Source organism: Castanea sativa, chromosome 1 (genome assembly GCF_040712315.1).
Source record: "Castanea sativa cultivar Marrone di Chiusa Pesio chromosome 1, ASM4071231v1".
In the NCBI taxonomy this organism is placed as follows: Eukaryota; Viridiplantae; Streptophyta; class Magnoliopsida; order Fagales; family Fagaceae; genus Castanea; species Castanea sativa.
In genome coordinates, this window is record NC_134013.1 from 78938846 (window position 1) to 78954697 (window position 15852).

Genomic DNA, 15852 nt, shown 5'->3' on the forward strand with positions numbered 1-15852 from the left:
AGAAAAAAAAATTTGGTCTACTGCTGCAGGTGGGGGAAGGAAAAAAAAAATCCCAGCGAAAATCGAGTCTTTGAAACTCGATTTCCATTTAGGTGGCATATTCGTAAATAACCTACCAGTATTTTAATAAATAAAAAAACTGCCAATACAAATCGAGTTTCAAAGGCTCGATTTATATGTAAATCAAGTTTCAGAGACTCGATTTCCACTGGGAATTTTTCCAATGGCAGTTGGCCGTAAATAGATTTGAACTCTTGGCCTGGCATACTCGCTGTTGGTGAACTCGAGTACTGAATGGAAATCGAGTTTCAAATACTCGAGTTCCACTAGATTTTATTTTATTATTATTTTTTATTATTATTTTCTCAGAACTCTATTTGAAACTAACAAAACTATGAAATAAACTTGTACCTATCTATCTTAAACTTCAATGTTTAATTTGAAACTTCTGGAATTAAATAGTTTAGTTTAAAAATTTTAAAATTGTAAGATTTATTTTGACTTGTTACCACGAGAGCAGTTTTCCATTCCACGAGATGCCTACAGGCCAAGGCAACTATGCATATTAATGTGCCATTTGGCTTTTCTCTGAGTAAAGGGGCAGCTAAAATAATGTGAATAATGTGAAAGGTTTAGCTGCTGGTATGTGCATACATAGGTTATACCTCCAAGACAATCAGGGAAGAGAAGTAAGCCCAACCATGATTTTAGGGTCTAGCTGTTTAGAATGACTGGACAAATTATGTCACACCAAATCCCATATGGAAATAGGCACTAACAGGAGAAAGATTAATAATATACTTGACAACCACAATAAGCAGAAAACAAATTTTTATTAAATTAGTCAATTAGAGCCACTACATTTTTCAAGCTCCATACCTAACTTACATAAGCACATGGGGGTGGTGGCAGCCATTCTACAATAACTCACCGCTCACACAACACAACACCCCATCACCGCTCACCAGCGAATATAAAGGGCGAAGTTGCATACCTCTTAAATCTTGGTGATAAATATTGCCACATCATATTTAGCAGGTCACTTCCTTCAATAGAGATTGTATATGTACCTGAAATGACATTTTGCCAAATATCTTGGAGACATTCAGAATATCTGAACCAATGAAGACAGTAAAAAAAATAAAAATGATGACTCAGGAAAGAAAAACTGCCATATCTTGTATATCGTTATAATGTACAAATACAACTGCTAGAGGGCTTTCTAGTAGTGGATGATAGAAAGATTGCCGAAATCTTCACAAATACTAAATTACAACAGGGAAAAGGGAACTCAGTAACCATGTGGTTCCCCCGTCACAAACTATAATAGGATCAAAAAATTATTGGCTTTATAGGGTGCAAGTCTGCTGACCAAAAACTATTAGCCCTCAACCAGAAGACTTGGAAAGTTGAAACACTTTTCCAGAACACATTCCGAAGCAATACAATCAGAAAGCATCCAATATACGCCTTGAATATGAATTCAACTGACCCCTCTGAAAGAAAGGATGTGAGTAGAAACTAGGGAGACTCATATTTAGATATGCTGGTGCAGGATTAAAGAAGGAACATCCCTTGAGCAACTGAGAATGAAAGGTCACCGTGATCACCAATCTCACCACCATCAGATGTTTATGAAGCGCTAGGAATCTGATCCCTGGTTTTTGCCAACTTCGCCTGTATTAGTTCGTCCAAAATGGGGGGCTCCAAAGGAATTGGGTCAAGACAACGCTCTGAAGCACCAACAATCACCTGCACAACAAATCAAGCCCAAGCCTATGAATTGTCTAACTTAAGCTCTGAGCTCACACACACACACAGAGCAATGCCTTCTTTCATCTCTCTTGAATAATATTCAAACAAAAAAAAACCACACTAAGAAAGAAAAAGTTATTGTTCAGAATCCAGATTCAAGGCTATTTTTCTTGTACCTCATCAAGCAGAAAGTCAACAGCAGCTTCATCTTCAACAGTTTCCTTTAATGGAGTCCTAAGGAACTGAATATCCAACTGAATTTGCTGGAATCCACTCCAATTGAAAGTCTGGAGTCGGACAAATTCTTGCAAACTTTTAAGGGACAGTTTTACTATTGTTGATACCACAGACTCCTGCAGTTTACAAGCAACCTCAGTTCATGTTGTTCATATACCACAACGAAAACTTTTTCCCACCAACCCTAAGGGAATTCATTACCTGTGTGTACTTTTGTGAAAATTTCAACTTTTTGCTTGAACAACTTTGCTAGATGGGTTTCCAAAAGGGGGCTCCTGGCCCTTTGGGTATTGGACTGAGGCAGTGCTTCCATTGCTGTTATTGCGACGATGCCTTCGCAGCCCTTGAGGCAAAATCTGCTTTACTTCACGTCCTATTGCTCCAAGCTAGTAAAGGAATCAAAGTTAAAGGTGCGTCTTTATTTTGCTCTCAATTAATTGGTATGAACAGGTTCATGCAATTCAAATACAAGTGGAAATAATTAGTGTTTGTAGGATAGTAACATTTAACAGAAACTGGTGATAAAAGTCTACCAATACATGCTCAGATATCTTAATATTTAATTGGAAAGATATGAACCACAGATGAATAGATGATAAAAGTCTACCAATGTACTGACCTCTTGGAGAAATAAATCAACATATGAACCTCTATGGGCTCCTTATGCTGTGCAAATCATACAAATATCAGATAGTTCTTATGCTGGTTATTTTCTATAAAATTAATACATAGCAAAAAACAAACACACCTTGATCCAATTTGGTGTTGTAAACCTCTTTTTCAGGAGAAGTGATATCCTCTGAGTTCTCATTTTTATATACTGAAAAGAGAAAATAAGATTATATATTGCACAAGCATTTTGGGTAACTGGATATAATATTCAAAACAAACCAAAAACTGACATCACAAGGGAAACATTCTTTGCAAACTCTTATCAACCCAATTGGAGATAAAGACACATTTACAGTTCCAAAGTGGATTTGCACAGAGGCATTATATTAGTTATTTGATTTTGAATTGAACATATTTCTAGAACCTGTTTGGATTTCAAGAAAACGAAGGAAAATGAAAAAAATAATCCAGGTTCTTTGAATTTGGAGAAAGATCCAATTTTAGTGAGTTTGATGTGTTGAAGACTCATATTATTTGGGTTTACTCGGTTCCATGTTTATAATACGTCGTATAATTTTTTAATAACACATAGGTTGCCACATCATTTAAAACATGCCACATCATTGTTTCATTAGACACATAGACAAACAAACTAATGGAAGTTAACAGATAGACTAATAACACTCATATTTAAAACTTCAGGGACTAATAATACTCGCTTGAAACTCTAGGGACCAGAAGTGCTCAGCAAGTAAACTTTAGGGACTAGCATTGTAGTTTCCCCAAAATAAAACATTCAAATCAAGTGGAGAACTTACTAGACAAGAAGATATGCATGTCTCTTTCGTGCTCAACAAAAGCTTCCTTGTCCCATGGTTCCCCTTCTAATCACTGTAATATTTGGGTTATGGATCTGAATTTTTAAATAGACAATCAAAACAAAATGACCCCAAATTTTATTGGTGCAATTTGCAATTCAATAATAACGGACGTTAAAAATTAGCTAAATTATTTTTAGATGTTTCCTCAATTAAATTCAATCACATGATTTTTTTGACTAACGAGCACAGACAATGTTACATTCTTCCAAAAATAATAATTTCAATATGTAATTCGTTGGTCAATGCAACCACATGGTTAAATTTAAAATTTAATTAGGGAACTTAAGATACAACACCTAAAGAACATTATTTAAATTTTGCCCAAAAAAAAAGTTTGGAGGAATGTAAATTCTTTTCTTCTTTTTGTTTTTGTTTTTCCTCCTGTGAAAGCCATGTAAGAGTACCAAGTTTTACACTTGCTTCCACCTCTTTCATGTCCAATTACCTATTTAACATCTTTACTCAACCTTCACCGACTTCAATAACAGAAGCAAAATTCCCTCCCCGCCCATTCTCCCTCTCAATTTTGATTGTTTTACATGTATTTCCAATTTTCCTTGCAATAGTATATAACATTCATATGGAAAAGGCATTCACAAAGAATCTTATCCGAAGAGAAAAAAGCTCTTCCAACTTCCATAACACAGTCTTACTCTCAATTTATTTTCAGCTTTGGTTATCAATTCTCTCATTAACTTCCTATCCAGAAGCTTCCATGTTGCTTTCCTTCCCAAATCCTAGTTCTGACATGTCTTGCTTTGCCATCAAGTTCCTGCAATATGCCAATGAAAGAGCATGTAACAACTCTTACATAGAAAGAGATCTGACAAAGTCCATACTCAACATCCATGATGGCATGACATGAGTGGAAAAAATGATATATAATACTTACCTAATTTCCACTACGGCACTATCCATCAGATTCTTTTATAACCTTTTCTTCATCATTTACTTTTTTTGGTTGGTAAGTTACACATGCATCTAGCGGGTCTTGAACCCATGATCTCATCCCCCCCTTGCTCGTAAGGGGAGGAGTCTTTTTTTTTTATTTAACCTGCAACCTTTTACCATATACTCAGGAATCACCAAATGGTGGACCCATTGATTAGACACAATTTTGGAGAGGTCAGTTTTCTGGTTTTCCAACTAAATCCGATTTATTTGGTCAAGTTGACTTGTAGGTTTCATGTGAGACTCTACTACATCTTGCATGGGTGTAACTATTGAACTTATGTGCCATGTAGATAATAACCTCTAATTCCCAAGCATGCACACCCCTAAAGAAGCTCACATCCCAAAAGAGGACACCATTGGAGGACTTCATAAGCTCAGCCACACAAGCCTCCTTATTCCTGCAAAATCTGAACAAGTCAGGAAAGTTAACATCAAGAGATGTCTCTCCACACCAACGGTCTTGCCAAAACTTCACTCTAGACCCAACACCAATGTCGTACAGAATATGGCCTGAGAAAGGCCATCCCTGACTGATGTTTTTCCATAAATCAACACCATAAGGACCATTTGCAAATCTAGTACACCAGCCCCCCCGCGCCCCCCCCCCCCCCCCAACACACATCCATATGTTATCTCTATCACTTGTCTCCAAAGGGCTTCCTTCTCAATCCCAAATCTCCAAAGCCACTTCCCAAGTAAAGCTTCATTGAAAAGTCTTATCTTCTTTATCCCTAAGCCACCCAAAGAAATAGGAGCACAAATAGTAGCCCATTTAACCATATGAAGTTTAGGTTCATCACCAAAACCGCCCTATAAGAAATTCCGCAGAAGCCTCTGCATTCGGTTAGCCACACTAGCAGGTATAGGGAATAAAGATAGAAAATAAGTGGGTCATTATTATTTTTGATTGGTGAATCTAATGGGGCATCAAATTACCATTTTTTCTTCATTGTGAGATGACCCCAAATTTTGGGACTAAGGCTTTGTTGATGTTGTTTTAAGCCTGCTAGAGACTTACAGTTGTTCAGCGTAAGTTGGTCAGCCAAAGTATGTGATGAAATTTTTAACTTGTTGGAAATAACATTAAATCTGGAATATGGAAGGTTATCCCATTACGCTTAATATGGATTATTTGGAGGGAGAGGAACATGCCCACATTTGAAGGAATTGAGCTCTCAGTATTACATTTGAAGTACTTGTTTTTACTTTTTACAGACTCTATGCACATGGGACCAGGCTGCCAGTCCTCTTATTCCAACTGTTTTTTTGAAATTTTTTAAAGCTATTTTTTTTTTCTGGGTTGGCCTTTGTATACTTCCCGTGTATTAGGTTGTCACGCTTTTTGTGCTTTTCTAATATATTTTATTCAGTTATAAAAAAGAATCCCTAACAGACACTGGAACTGTAATTGGCTACTGGAAGCTGAAGTATGTAAAATCACTAGTCCACCCAGGAGTCAGGACTACTTTCTAGAAAATAAGCACAAACACAGCAACATATTAACTATAACAATACTGCAGCATACAATTTTCATTATTCTTTTCAAAATAAGAATTAATTTTTAACTTTTACATATTGCCAATGAGAAGCTCCTTAAAGGCAGTATCTAAGTGAGTAGTCTGTTAGTCTGTTAACAGCTTTGATAACCCTAACAAAGATGATATTACCCTAATGCAGCTAATGCTAGGCTAAGTAGCAACAGCTGAGGCTTGGGAGGGGAAATCTTTGCCTTCAATAATCTATGAACCATAAACCATTTATGCTCTATATCCATTAAGAGATCTTGAACCACATTTCATTTCTGTATTAACCTTGGCAAAGAAAAATTAAAGCGAGAGTGTATATTCTAATACAGAACTATACGATCTTTCATTAAATTGTATTATATATTTGGAACCTCCATATTTCTACCTCTGCAAGAAATGTACTGATTTTCAGAAGGCATGCAAACTATAAAACTGGACTGCCATTTGGACAAAAACAAGTACAATCTATAATAAAGAAAATAAAAAACTCACTTTTCCATACGACATTGCAGATACTTCTTTGACAAGTGCCTACATTTTTCAGAAGTATGGCCAGAAGATTTTAGACAGCTGAGGTATTCTTTCTTTTCCTGAAATAAAAGCCCATCTATAAAATAAGAAAATTAAAATTAAAATTAAAAACCAAGAGAGGAGAAGCTCAGAATTATCACATGGACATTCTCAAACATGTAAACCTTATAAGAGCTTAATTCTTCAACACAAAAACAGATCAAGAGTCAGTTTGGTAATGGAAACCACCCTACCAGGTCACATAAATGCATGTGGTCCAAAGTGAAGATTCCTTTTTCTGGAGGTACTGGTCTCAGTCCCCTATTGCTGCCAAATGCTCCACCTGCAAAAAATCTCAAACTTTTAAAGAAAAATTAAAAGAACACATATCCTACAGCAGTTACTGGGAGGCTTTTCACAGGTTAGGCCTCACCAAGTGTCAGTAATTTCTAGAAATAAAAATCCTTTGTACTTCAATCCAGAATGCAATAGTATATTACATTGAAATCAATTATAATCTTCTAATTTTTAACCCAACTATCTATCAGATTCAAAAGAAAGAAGTTGAGTAATGCATAATGAAAATAAATGTACTTCAGTAGACACACGGTATTTACTTTATCAGTTATCAGTTAGGATGGAAGAAGTTTACCTGCTTTAATAATTGTTATTATAAGTTTGGAAATCCCCATCAGATCAAACTTGTCATCAATAGAGCATTCTCACTGCCATGATAACCATGCCAGTAAGAAGCCAAGTTTGATATTAACCATATCCCAGCTACAAATAATCACTGACGCAAGGCTACAATCACAACGATACTCAATGTGTTTATCACTGTTTAGAATTATTTATCTGCTTTATTATTTTCACACACACATGTATAATGTGATTTATTTTCATATTTTGGCAAATTGATGCAACCAACACAGCATTACGTGTTTTTTGAACACATAAACAAAATTGTTTTGCATAACAGCTAATCAGTAATTGTTTTTATAAGAGTCAAGAGATGTGCAAGAAGTGCTACCAAATTGGATAAATTCAAAACCTTCTCTAGGAACTCAATCAAGAATGAAGAACAAACAAGGAAAAGATGGATTATCATAACATTCATCTCAAGGACTTCAAATGCTCCCATAAGTTAGCATTCAAAGAAATTGAAACTTCTTTTGTCCAGATTGGTAACAAAGGTGCATGTTTTCTAACACTATGAAACTTTATTCTCTGAAACACAAAAAGAATTAGAGACAAATATGAAGATAAGAAAGAGTAATTTTCCATTCCGATAAATTAATGGTTAGAGCACCTTTGCCAGGTCCACTAATTACTAGAACAAACCTACCACAATGAAACCAAAAAGCTCATATAAGTAGGAAATGCAATGGCCAAAACCTCCTGCAACCATCCAACCATGAAGAGTAGCAGAACCGCCCACAATAATCATAGCAAAAACCTCAATCTTATCCTCCATCACATTATTATTATTAATTTGATAAGTACCGAGTTTCTACTAAAAATCAAATATACATTGTGTTCACGATGATGAACACAAAATGTCAAAAATAAAGTACAAAAATACTCTTTTCCAGCCAGAAAGCCAAAAAAAAAAAAATTCCAATCCAAATGAGGATCAACGCCACAAAGTCTAGGCAAACACATAATAAATCTTAATATATCCAAAAGTTTCATTCTTTTTTCCCATCAAAATCCCACAATATCAGCCAATATAAGCAATATCTCAGAGAACCCATTTTTTTCACCTCCTAATCCCATTAGAAACACACAAATCATTGAAATTTTTCATTTTTTTTTCCCACTCAGCTGAACTTATTACGAGTGTTTACAATATACTGTAATGAGCTCTTAAATTTCCTTCTTCTTTTTTTTAATGTGAGAATTAAGAAATAAAGGTGTAGACTGTAAAGTTGAATATTTCATGTTCTTTTGTTTTTCCTTAACCTTCATTTTGCTAAGCAACCAAAGCGCAATACATTGAAGTGAAATCCTGAGTTTATCAAAAGAGAACAAGATACTTAATTTTTTTTTTTTTTCTAGAGAAAAGAGAACATTACATTGATACGTAGAGTTTCTCCTCCAGAAGTATCTACTACAAGTGTTGTGTCAGTTGCAGCATGTAGATACAATCCTGTAACAAGCAGAAAATGCATGTTGAGGCACAATAAAAGGCATAGTTACAGCGTGTAACCTCTTTTTTGGTGGGGGTGTGGGTAATTATGGAATTTTATTGACAGAAAGAAACAATTTGTGTTCATTATGATGAACACAAAGTAATTGAAGATTACACACAATTAGATAGAAAACCCTAATGAGTTTGGAAACCAATAATAGAATTATAAAATGTATAACCCCATGTCTGAAGCGAATCAAGCAAGGTACAAATCAACAAATGCATACACTAAAGGGTGAATGAATAAAATGCATAAAAGAAAACAGTAGCAACAAGCATTATACCTAAACATGTCAAAATGACTTCAGAACTTGTGCACTCAACTTGTGGTTCAAATTAAGATACTTAAAAACAAAAGAACCATAGATAACAACAAACACATGAATATCTACCTCCAAGATAACAGCAGCAACAATATCCTTGTTGGAATATCTACCTCCAACTAATGTCCTTATTTGTATCATTCACCTAGTTCCAATAATGTACGTTAAAACCATATTGAAAATAAAAATATCACGAAGTATTGAACACCAGATTGAAATATGAAAAAAGGAATACCACTGGGAATAAAGTATGTTGTTTCACATTAAGCTTTGTATGTTGTTTCACTAGAATTTTTTAATTATTATTATTGGTAAGTTATTCATGCAACCGTGCAACCAGTGGATGTTAAACCCACAACCTCACCCTCCACTTCACTCTTACAAAGGAATAAGGTATCATTTGAGTTACCTTTTTTGAACCTTACGCTGTCTCGTATAATGAGGAGGAGGTCTTGCATGTCCTTCGTCAAATGCCTCGGGCCCAGCTTTGTGTCCATGTTTGTGCCCCCCTTTCCCATAAGGAGGTGCCTTTGATATGCGTTTCGGCCGACCTTCTACCACTGCAGGTAACCCAACAGCCTGCTTAGTCTGAACATGGGGTGGGTCGATGCTCGAAGAAGGGCCAGTAGACGTACTGTGGGAGGGTGGCTCTTGTTGCTGGCTGTCAGGAGGGGTTGGATCAGACAGCTCAGGAAATGACCATGAGGTGGGTGGAGGGATGGTGGGGCTAGGAGATGGATGTGTGGTGGATGGAGAGGGATCGGGGGTAGGGACAACTCGAGGGGTAGCAACAGGCGGACGAGAGCTACGTCCGGCAGGAGCTTTGCTCGTGCTTGGCCTCTCAGTAGTGCTTAGGCTCTGAATAGCCGCTACCGCAGGAGTAGCTGCCTCCTCATTCGAGGCCTCAGGGATAGGAGGTTGTACACGGCCAATCTCCTGCACTGCCTTCAACACATCAGTAATGTCATTGTGGTCCTCCGTGCCCACTGGGTGACGCCTCAACAAACGGACATATCCTTCAATCTGCACATGGAAAAACCAGGTATATTAGTAATGCAATACAAAATCAACAATGTCAATCGATAATAAAATAAATGTTGGTTCTGAATTGGTTTTGCTAGTAATAATTGCAAATTGTACGGAGACCAAGTGTTACCTTTGACTAAATTGAAATTATCTTTTCTATTAAAGATGTAGCTAGCGGATAGAGTAGACAAAAATGCTAATTAAAAATTCAAATGAATAGAAAATTAAAAATAATAAAAATGGAAAGAAGAATGTATACCATAACTCTAATAGGAAATAGGAAATATGACCTTAGAGCATCTCCAATTAGATATTTAAATCAACAAAGTTCTCTATAAGATAAATCAACAAACTTCTCTATAAGGTAAATGAACAAAGTTCTCTATAAGGAATCTTAAGCAAACGACAGCTTTAAAAGGGAGGTTTGATGCTAAGAAGACATTGGACCACATATATGTTCTCTAAACAGTGATTTCATGCTAAGAAGTACGGTAAAATGTAGAACACATGGAGAAGTTACCATTAGAATCAATCTAGCACCGGGGATATCGATGAACCTTCGAGTTACCCTTTTGAACCAGTCGAAGTACTCGTGCTGTGGAGGCATATCACCAAGCATTGCTTCACAACACTGTTGAAGGCGATTACCCCATTCCCTGATATGCCCAGCATGTTTCTGCATCCAATCAACACCAACCTTCCCCCTCAAATCAATGGCATGAAGCACTGTATCAGTGTTAACATCACAGGGAACTTCTTGGATCATCCCGAATTGACGAATGACACGATTCGGTGTATGTTTCTCTACTAGGTGGAAACATACAAGCGGCACCGTTGCCGTCCACACAGCCCTCCCTGCAACGCACCACAGCGGAAGGTCCTCTAATTCAGCTTCATACGGCTGCCACACCACCTATAACAGCCAAAAAACAAGTACGCAACACATTAGGCAACAATGTTTATATTTCAAAGTTCACCAAACATATATCTTGTTCCTAAACATGTTAAACAAGGCATTTTCATACCTGGCCAGGCAACATTGAAGCTATTTGCTCACGATACCTGTCCAGGAAGACGTGGGCGGGCCCGTTTTTCTTGTTTGGGACCCACAACCACCTACAATAAAAAACAAGGGATCATTAACTTTATACAACTTTTCCACTGAGAAAATCATATGATTAAAACTATAATGTAATCAATCTATGGATGGTCAAGTTGATGTAATGAAGTTGTAGGAAACAATTTGCATATAGACTCTCTATAACATGTTATTGGGTAGAGCTTGGTTAATGTACACACAAACATACTTTGTTATGCTGCATTTAGAGTATGTTTTCTAATAAAATAGTTAACCTAGTAAACTGAAGCTTGGTTAACTAAGCAGCTTTTATATACTTATAAAATAATAAAAAACTAAAAATTAAGAATAAGTAGCATATATATTAACCTAATCATATAATTTAGGAAATTTGACACAAAATTAGAGTATATTGACCTAATCATATATATTGAACCTCTGTTTAAAATTGTTTAACATTGACTTAAATAATTCCTAGAAGCTTTTAAAATAAATAAATAAATTCAAGTTACATGACGTGTATGAGGTAGAGACTTACTTCAAGGACAGTGGACCACGCACTAGAGGACCATAAGCACCCACTGGCGGGCCATGCTCAACTGTCGGGCACAAATATGGAAACCTAGCCCATGCCCAATACTGGACCAACAGCAAGCACCCACCAATCTGACTAGCTTTCTTATCGCTTGCCCTGCATAACTCTCGGTACAACCATGCAAGGCAAGCACTTCCCCAACTGTACCTTCGTGGGTTACGAAGGTCTTCCAACTGCTACACCCACATTAAATGCACCCTATCTTCGGATTTGTCCATGAAGATTGTGTCCCCCAGTAGTGCTAGGATGTAGCATCGTGCGTACTTATGTAGCTGATCCTCTTCAACATTAGGTGGCAATGGATCAGCAACTTGCTTTAAAAGCCATTTAATGAAAATCCTCTGGCCATTAAGTTGCTTTCTCTCATCATTTACGGGTCGGAAGCCAAGGAAGTCTCGGCACACATTCTCATATTCTTTCTGCATGCTCCCTGTTATGGCCTCGCCATCAACAGAAAGCCCGAGAAGAACCTCCACATCTTGCAATGTGATGGTGATCTCACCATGTGGCATGTGGAAGGTGTGAGTCTCGGGCCGCCATCGCTCCACTAAGGCCGTTATCAAGCCATGGTCAATCTTTCTACCCGGGGTCCTGAGGAGTCCCTCCAAACCAAGTGCCTTAATGATGTCAACGACTCGATCGTCCACCATTGGCTCTCGATTGGAGAACTCTTCACTACGGGTACGGCATTTAAGGGACCCTGGATCCTGCACAGAACAAAACCATGAATTCATATATGACAGCAAGTGTGTGTACATTGTATGAATTAAATGCGTGTATATTCGTTAAATCTTTAGCGTTGTCTTTTACCCGCCCATTCCAAATAGCTTCTGACCGATGATTGGCCTGCAACGTCAACACCGACTGGTCAATGGGGCCAGGCTGTGCATGGTCAATCTGTCCAGCATTTGCAGCAGCCATACTACACAAGAATGATAAGCAATTAGCACGTAATAGACATTATTGAAAACAAAAACAAAAACAATCTCAGAAAGATTCTCAAAAAACAAAAATTCAACAAAGTGGCAGTCTCGCAGTATACAACAAATTGAAACCACGTTTACATTTAAATCATGCCTTAATCTAAATCAATCAAGCTTTAACCTATAAATTAAAAACAATATTTTCTGTTAGTTAACATTTAGACCAGTCTGCATATTTTTCTAAGCTTTTCATGCATTCCAATTAAACACAACCAGGAAAAATTCTATATAAATTTTTATTATTATGGGTAAGTTACGCACCAAAACCTCTAAACTGCAAGGTTTCCATCTTAATACATTGATTGTCAACTTTGTTTAGGCTCACTTAATGGTATGAAGGTAAAGACAGTGATTTGCTAAAGAAAACATCCATTAACCCAGAAAGCATGGATGTTATCAAATAACAGTGTCAATTGTACGGACTACACGAAACAACTTAAACAAAAAAAAAATCAAATCAAATCAAGTTCTGACTACAATCTCAGCACAAAATGGAAAAATTTTCTCACATTTTCTTGGGAACCAAACAAAGTAACACGAAAAAATCACAAACCACAAACCCACATGAAAAAATCAATCATAATTTCCGAACAAAAACCACAAACCCACATGAAAAATTTACACAATAAGAAAATCATACCTGAGAGAACTGAGTGAGAGTGGAGAGGGTGCTTAAGAGTGGAGAGGGTGAGTGAGAGAGAGAGAGGCGCGAGCGTGAGAGGGTGTCTGTGTGAGGGTGTAGAGGCGTGAGAGTGAGAGAGGTGCAAGTGTGATAGGGTGTCTGTGTGAGGGTGGAGAGGCGTGAGAGTGAGAGAAGTGCGAGCGTGACAGGGTGTCTGTGTGAGGGAGGACAGGGTGATTGAGAGAGGCGTGAGAGTGGGTCAGTGAGTTAGAGAAGCGTAAGAGTCTGCTCTGGTCTGTGTGAGAGTGAAAGGGTGAGTGAGAGTGGAGAGGCGTTAGAGACAGAATGTCATATCAATATCAAATGCTATTGTTCAAAATTGCAGTAAATTGCCATTAATAAGTCACATAACCAAATTCCTCACAATCCATGCTACTAAGTTTCAAAATCAACCACATTGTGGAAGTATCCATGCTACTTTTAGTCTCAAACTCCATGCCAACCAAAAGTTACCTAATCAACCACAGTATCCATGCCCTGAGAGGAATTTTTGACATCCTATTAAAATAACATCAAAACAAAAAGGTAAGCTTAAGTTTTATATAAAGCAAAAGACTATGACTAACAAATTCAAAAATGTACAAAACAAGCCTAGAAATATACAATCAAGTTTAGGAATAAGCATAGCAAACCTAGAAATATACATAACAAGCCTAGACTCAGGACAAAAACACTGCTAAGAATAGACATTATAATCAGAATAGGAAAAAAAAAAACAAGTTTTTTTCTTTTTAATACACTTGAGTTCAGATATATACAGGACAAACTGGGAAAATAGGACAAAAACACTACTAAGAACAAACATATCATCAAAATAGAAGAAATCAAGTTTCTTCTTTTCAATGCACATGAGTTCAGAAATATTCAGAACAAACCTAGAAAGTAACAAATTGCCTACAATAAGAAATTGGTTCAAAGCAAGGTGCTAAGAGAGGTTATACAATCCTCCAAAGGTCAGAAGTACCACAATAAGACTGGTTAAAAGCTACAATATGGACTCTTCAAGATCCAAGAGACTCGCCTGAGAAAGGGCTAGCTGAATTCATCCAATCAACATACATAAATAATAAACTGATATAATGCAACTAATTTAACAATAAATTCACAAATATGGCTTCAAAAATAAAAGTAAAAATTCTTCCAGTCGAAGATGACTAATAACCGTTGCTTTGGCCGTCGCCGTGGCCGCCGCATTCGGCCTCATCTGGCTGGGTTGATGGGCTCACACGAGTGGAGGAGCTGGGTTCGTGGTTAGGGAAGGTCTGGCCGCGTGGGCTCACTGAGCTGAACAGAAGCCTTCGACAGACTGACTCACGGTAGAAGTTGCAGAGCAGAAGAGCTGGGTTCGTGGTTCTGTTTTGGATTTTAGAGTTAGGTCTACACGGTGCCGTTTAAGCTAGATGTTAGTGTTTTAACTTTAGGCTGATACGACGTATAGTTTTGATTTGTGTCGGCTCTTCTCTTCATCATAGCTGAAACACGTAGTTTTAACACTTATTTGGCAAAAATAAAACACATCAGTATGATAAAGAGTCCGTTTGGATAGAACTTATTGCTGAAAACTGAAAACTGAAAATACTGTACAAAAATAATTTTTTAATGTGTAAAAATTACTGTTCATCCCAAAAAGTACTGTTCATTGGCCTAAAATCACTGTTCATGGCCAATGAACAGTGACACATGCGCGTGAAAAAAAAAAAAAAAAAAAAAAAGCCAGACGTGGACGCAGCCCTCCTATCCAAACGCATTCAAAGTGTCACTTAACAGCAGAACTTAATCGTGGGGTGAATTGCTAACGGAACTAAATTTCAAGGTGTAAAATCAAGTTTTTGAAATTTTGAGATGTAAAATCAAGTCAACCCCAAATTTCAGAGGTGTAATTTTTAATTTACCTTTAGTGCTTCCACTTTAATATGGTATATGTTTATTCAAAAAAAAAATTCAATATGGTATAATCTCAATAATTCATAATATGAACTTAAATAAATAATGTTTATATTCTTTTTTATTGAAAAAATATTTTTAATTATATGTAATATAATTAAAATTAATTCCTCAAAAACTAAACCACAGTAGCACAACAAGTAGTGTACATAGATAATTTTCTACCAAATATTTTTAAATAAATCTATAGTATATTTGTGGATTACAGTACATCAACTAGTTTAAATAAAGACACATTCATAATAAAGATTTGGAGCCTGCCAAAGCTGCTAGCTTGGGCTTGGCTACTGCAACAAAGCTGGTTTATGCAATTTGAGAGCCGTGGGACCTCCATGTATCTTACAGAACAAGATTTAAAAGAAAACTTTTTGTGTAAGTCTGAGTCACCAAATTGTAGTATAATTAAATTGAACGGTCCAATTGGGATCATAAGTATATTAGAGGTCAATATGAATGATAGGGAATCCAAAAACGAAGAGGGATAAGAGTTACAAGATATTACTGATGAGCACCAAACATTTTTAGATGAGTTACCCACAGGAGTTGTTGTACAAA

At 36.7% G+C, this 15852-nt stretch overlaps 2 protein-coding genes across 11 annotated transcripts; both read right to left on the reverse strand.

Annotated features, from left to right (window-relative positions):
• Positions 1-1136: 1136 nt before the first annotated feature.
• Positions 1137-11915, reverse strand: LOC142620618 (uncharacterized). 10 transcript variants are annotated; one of them, XR_012841643.1, is made up of 15 exons: positions 11632-11915; positions 11041-11131; positions 10536-10928; positions 9399-10012; positions 9059-9134; positions 8551-8624; positions 6730-6818; positions 6458-6572; positions 4139-4257; positions 3423-3517; positions 2741-2812; positions 2612-2658; positions 2194-2378; positions 1932-2108; positions 1137-1752 (listed from the first exon to the last, which is right to left on the reverse strand). XR_012841643.1 is itself a non-coding variant. In XM_075793976.1 (6 exons), the coding sequence occupies exons 2-5, from the start codon at positions 11053-11055 to the stop codon at positions 8600-8602; spliced, it is 1047 nt and encodes a 348-aa protein (XP_075650091.1). In that variant the 5' UTR covers positions 11056-11131; positions 11632-11915; the 3' UTR covers positions 6729-6818; positions 8551-8599. The 10 variants fall into 10 exon arrangements, 1 of the variants encoding a protein (XP_075650091.1); XR_012841637.1 differs by lacking the exon at positions 9059-9134; XR_012841644.1 differs by lacking the exons at positions 9059-9134; positions 11041-11131.
• On the reverse strand, positions 11069-14796 carry LOC142635046 (serine/threonine-protein phosphatase 7 long form homolog). The gene is made up of 6 exons (XM_075809264.1): positions 14516-14796; positions 13807-13851; positions 12499-12610; positions 11875-12395; positions 11655-11784; positions 11069-11131 (listed from the first exon to the last, which is right to left on the reverse strand). Exons 1-6 carry the CDS (start codon positions 14545-14547, stop codon positions 11069-11071), a joined length of 903 nt encoding a protein of 300 aa, XP_075665379.1. The 5' UTR covers positions 14548-14796.
• Positions 14797-15852: the final 1056 nt, after the last annotated feature.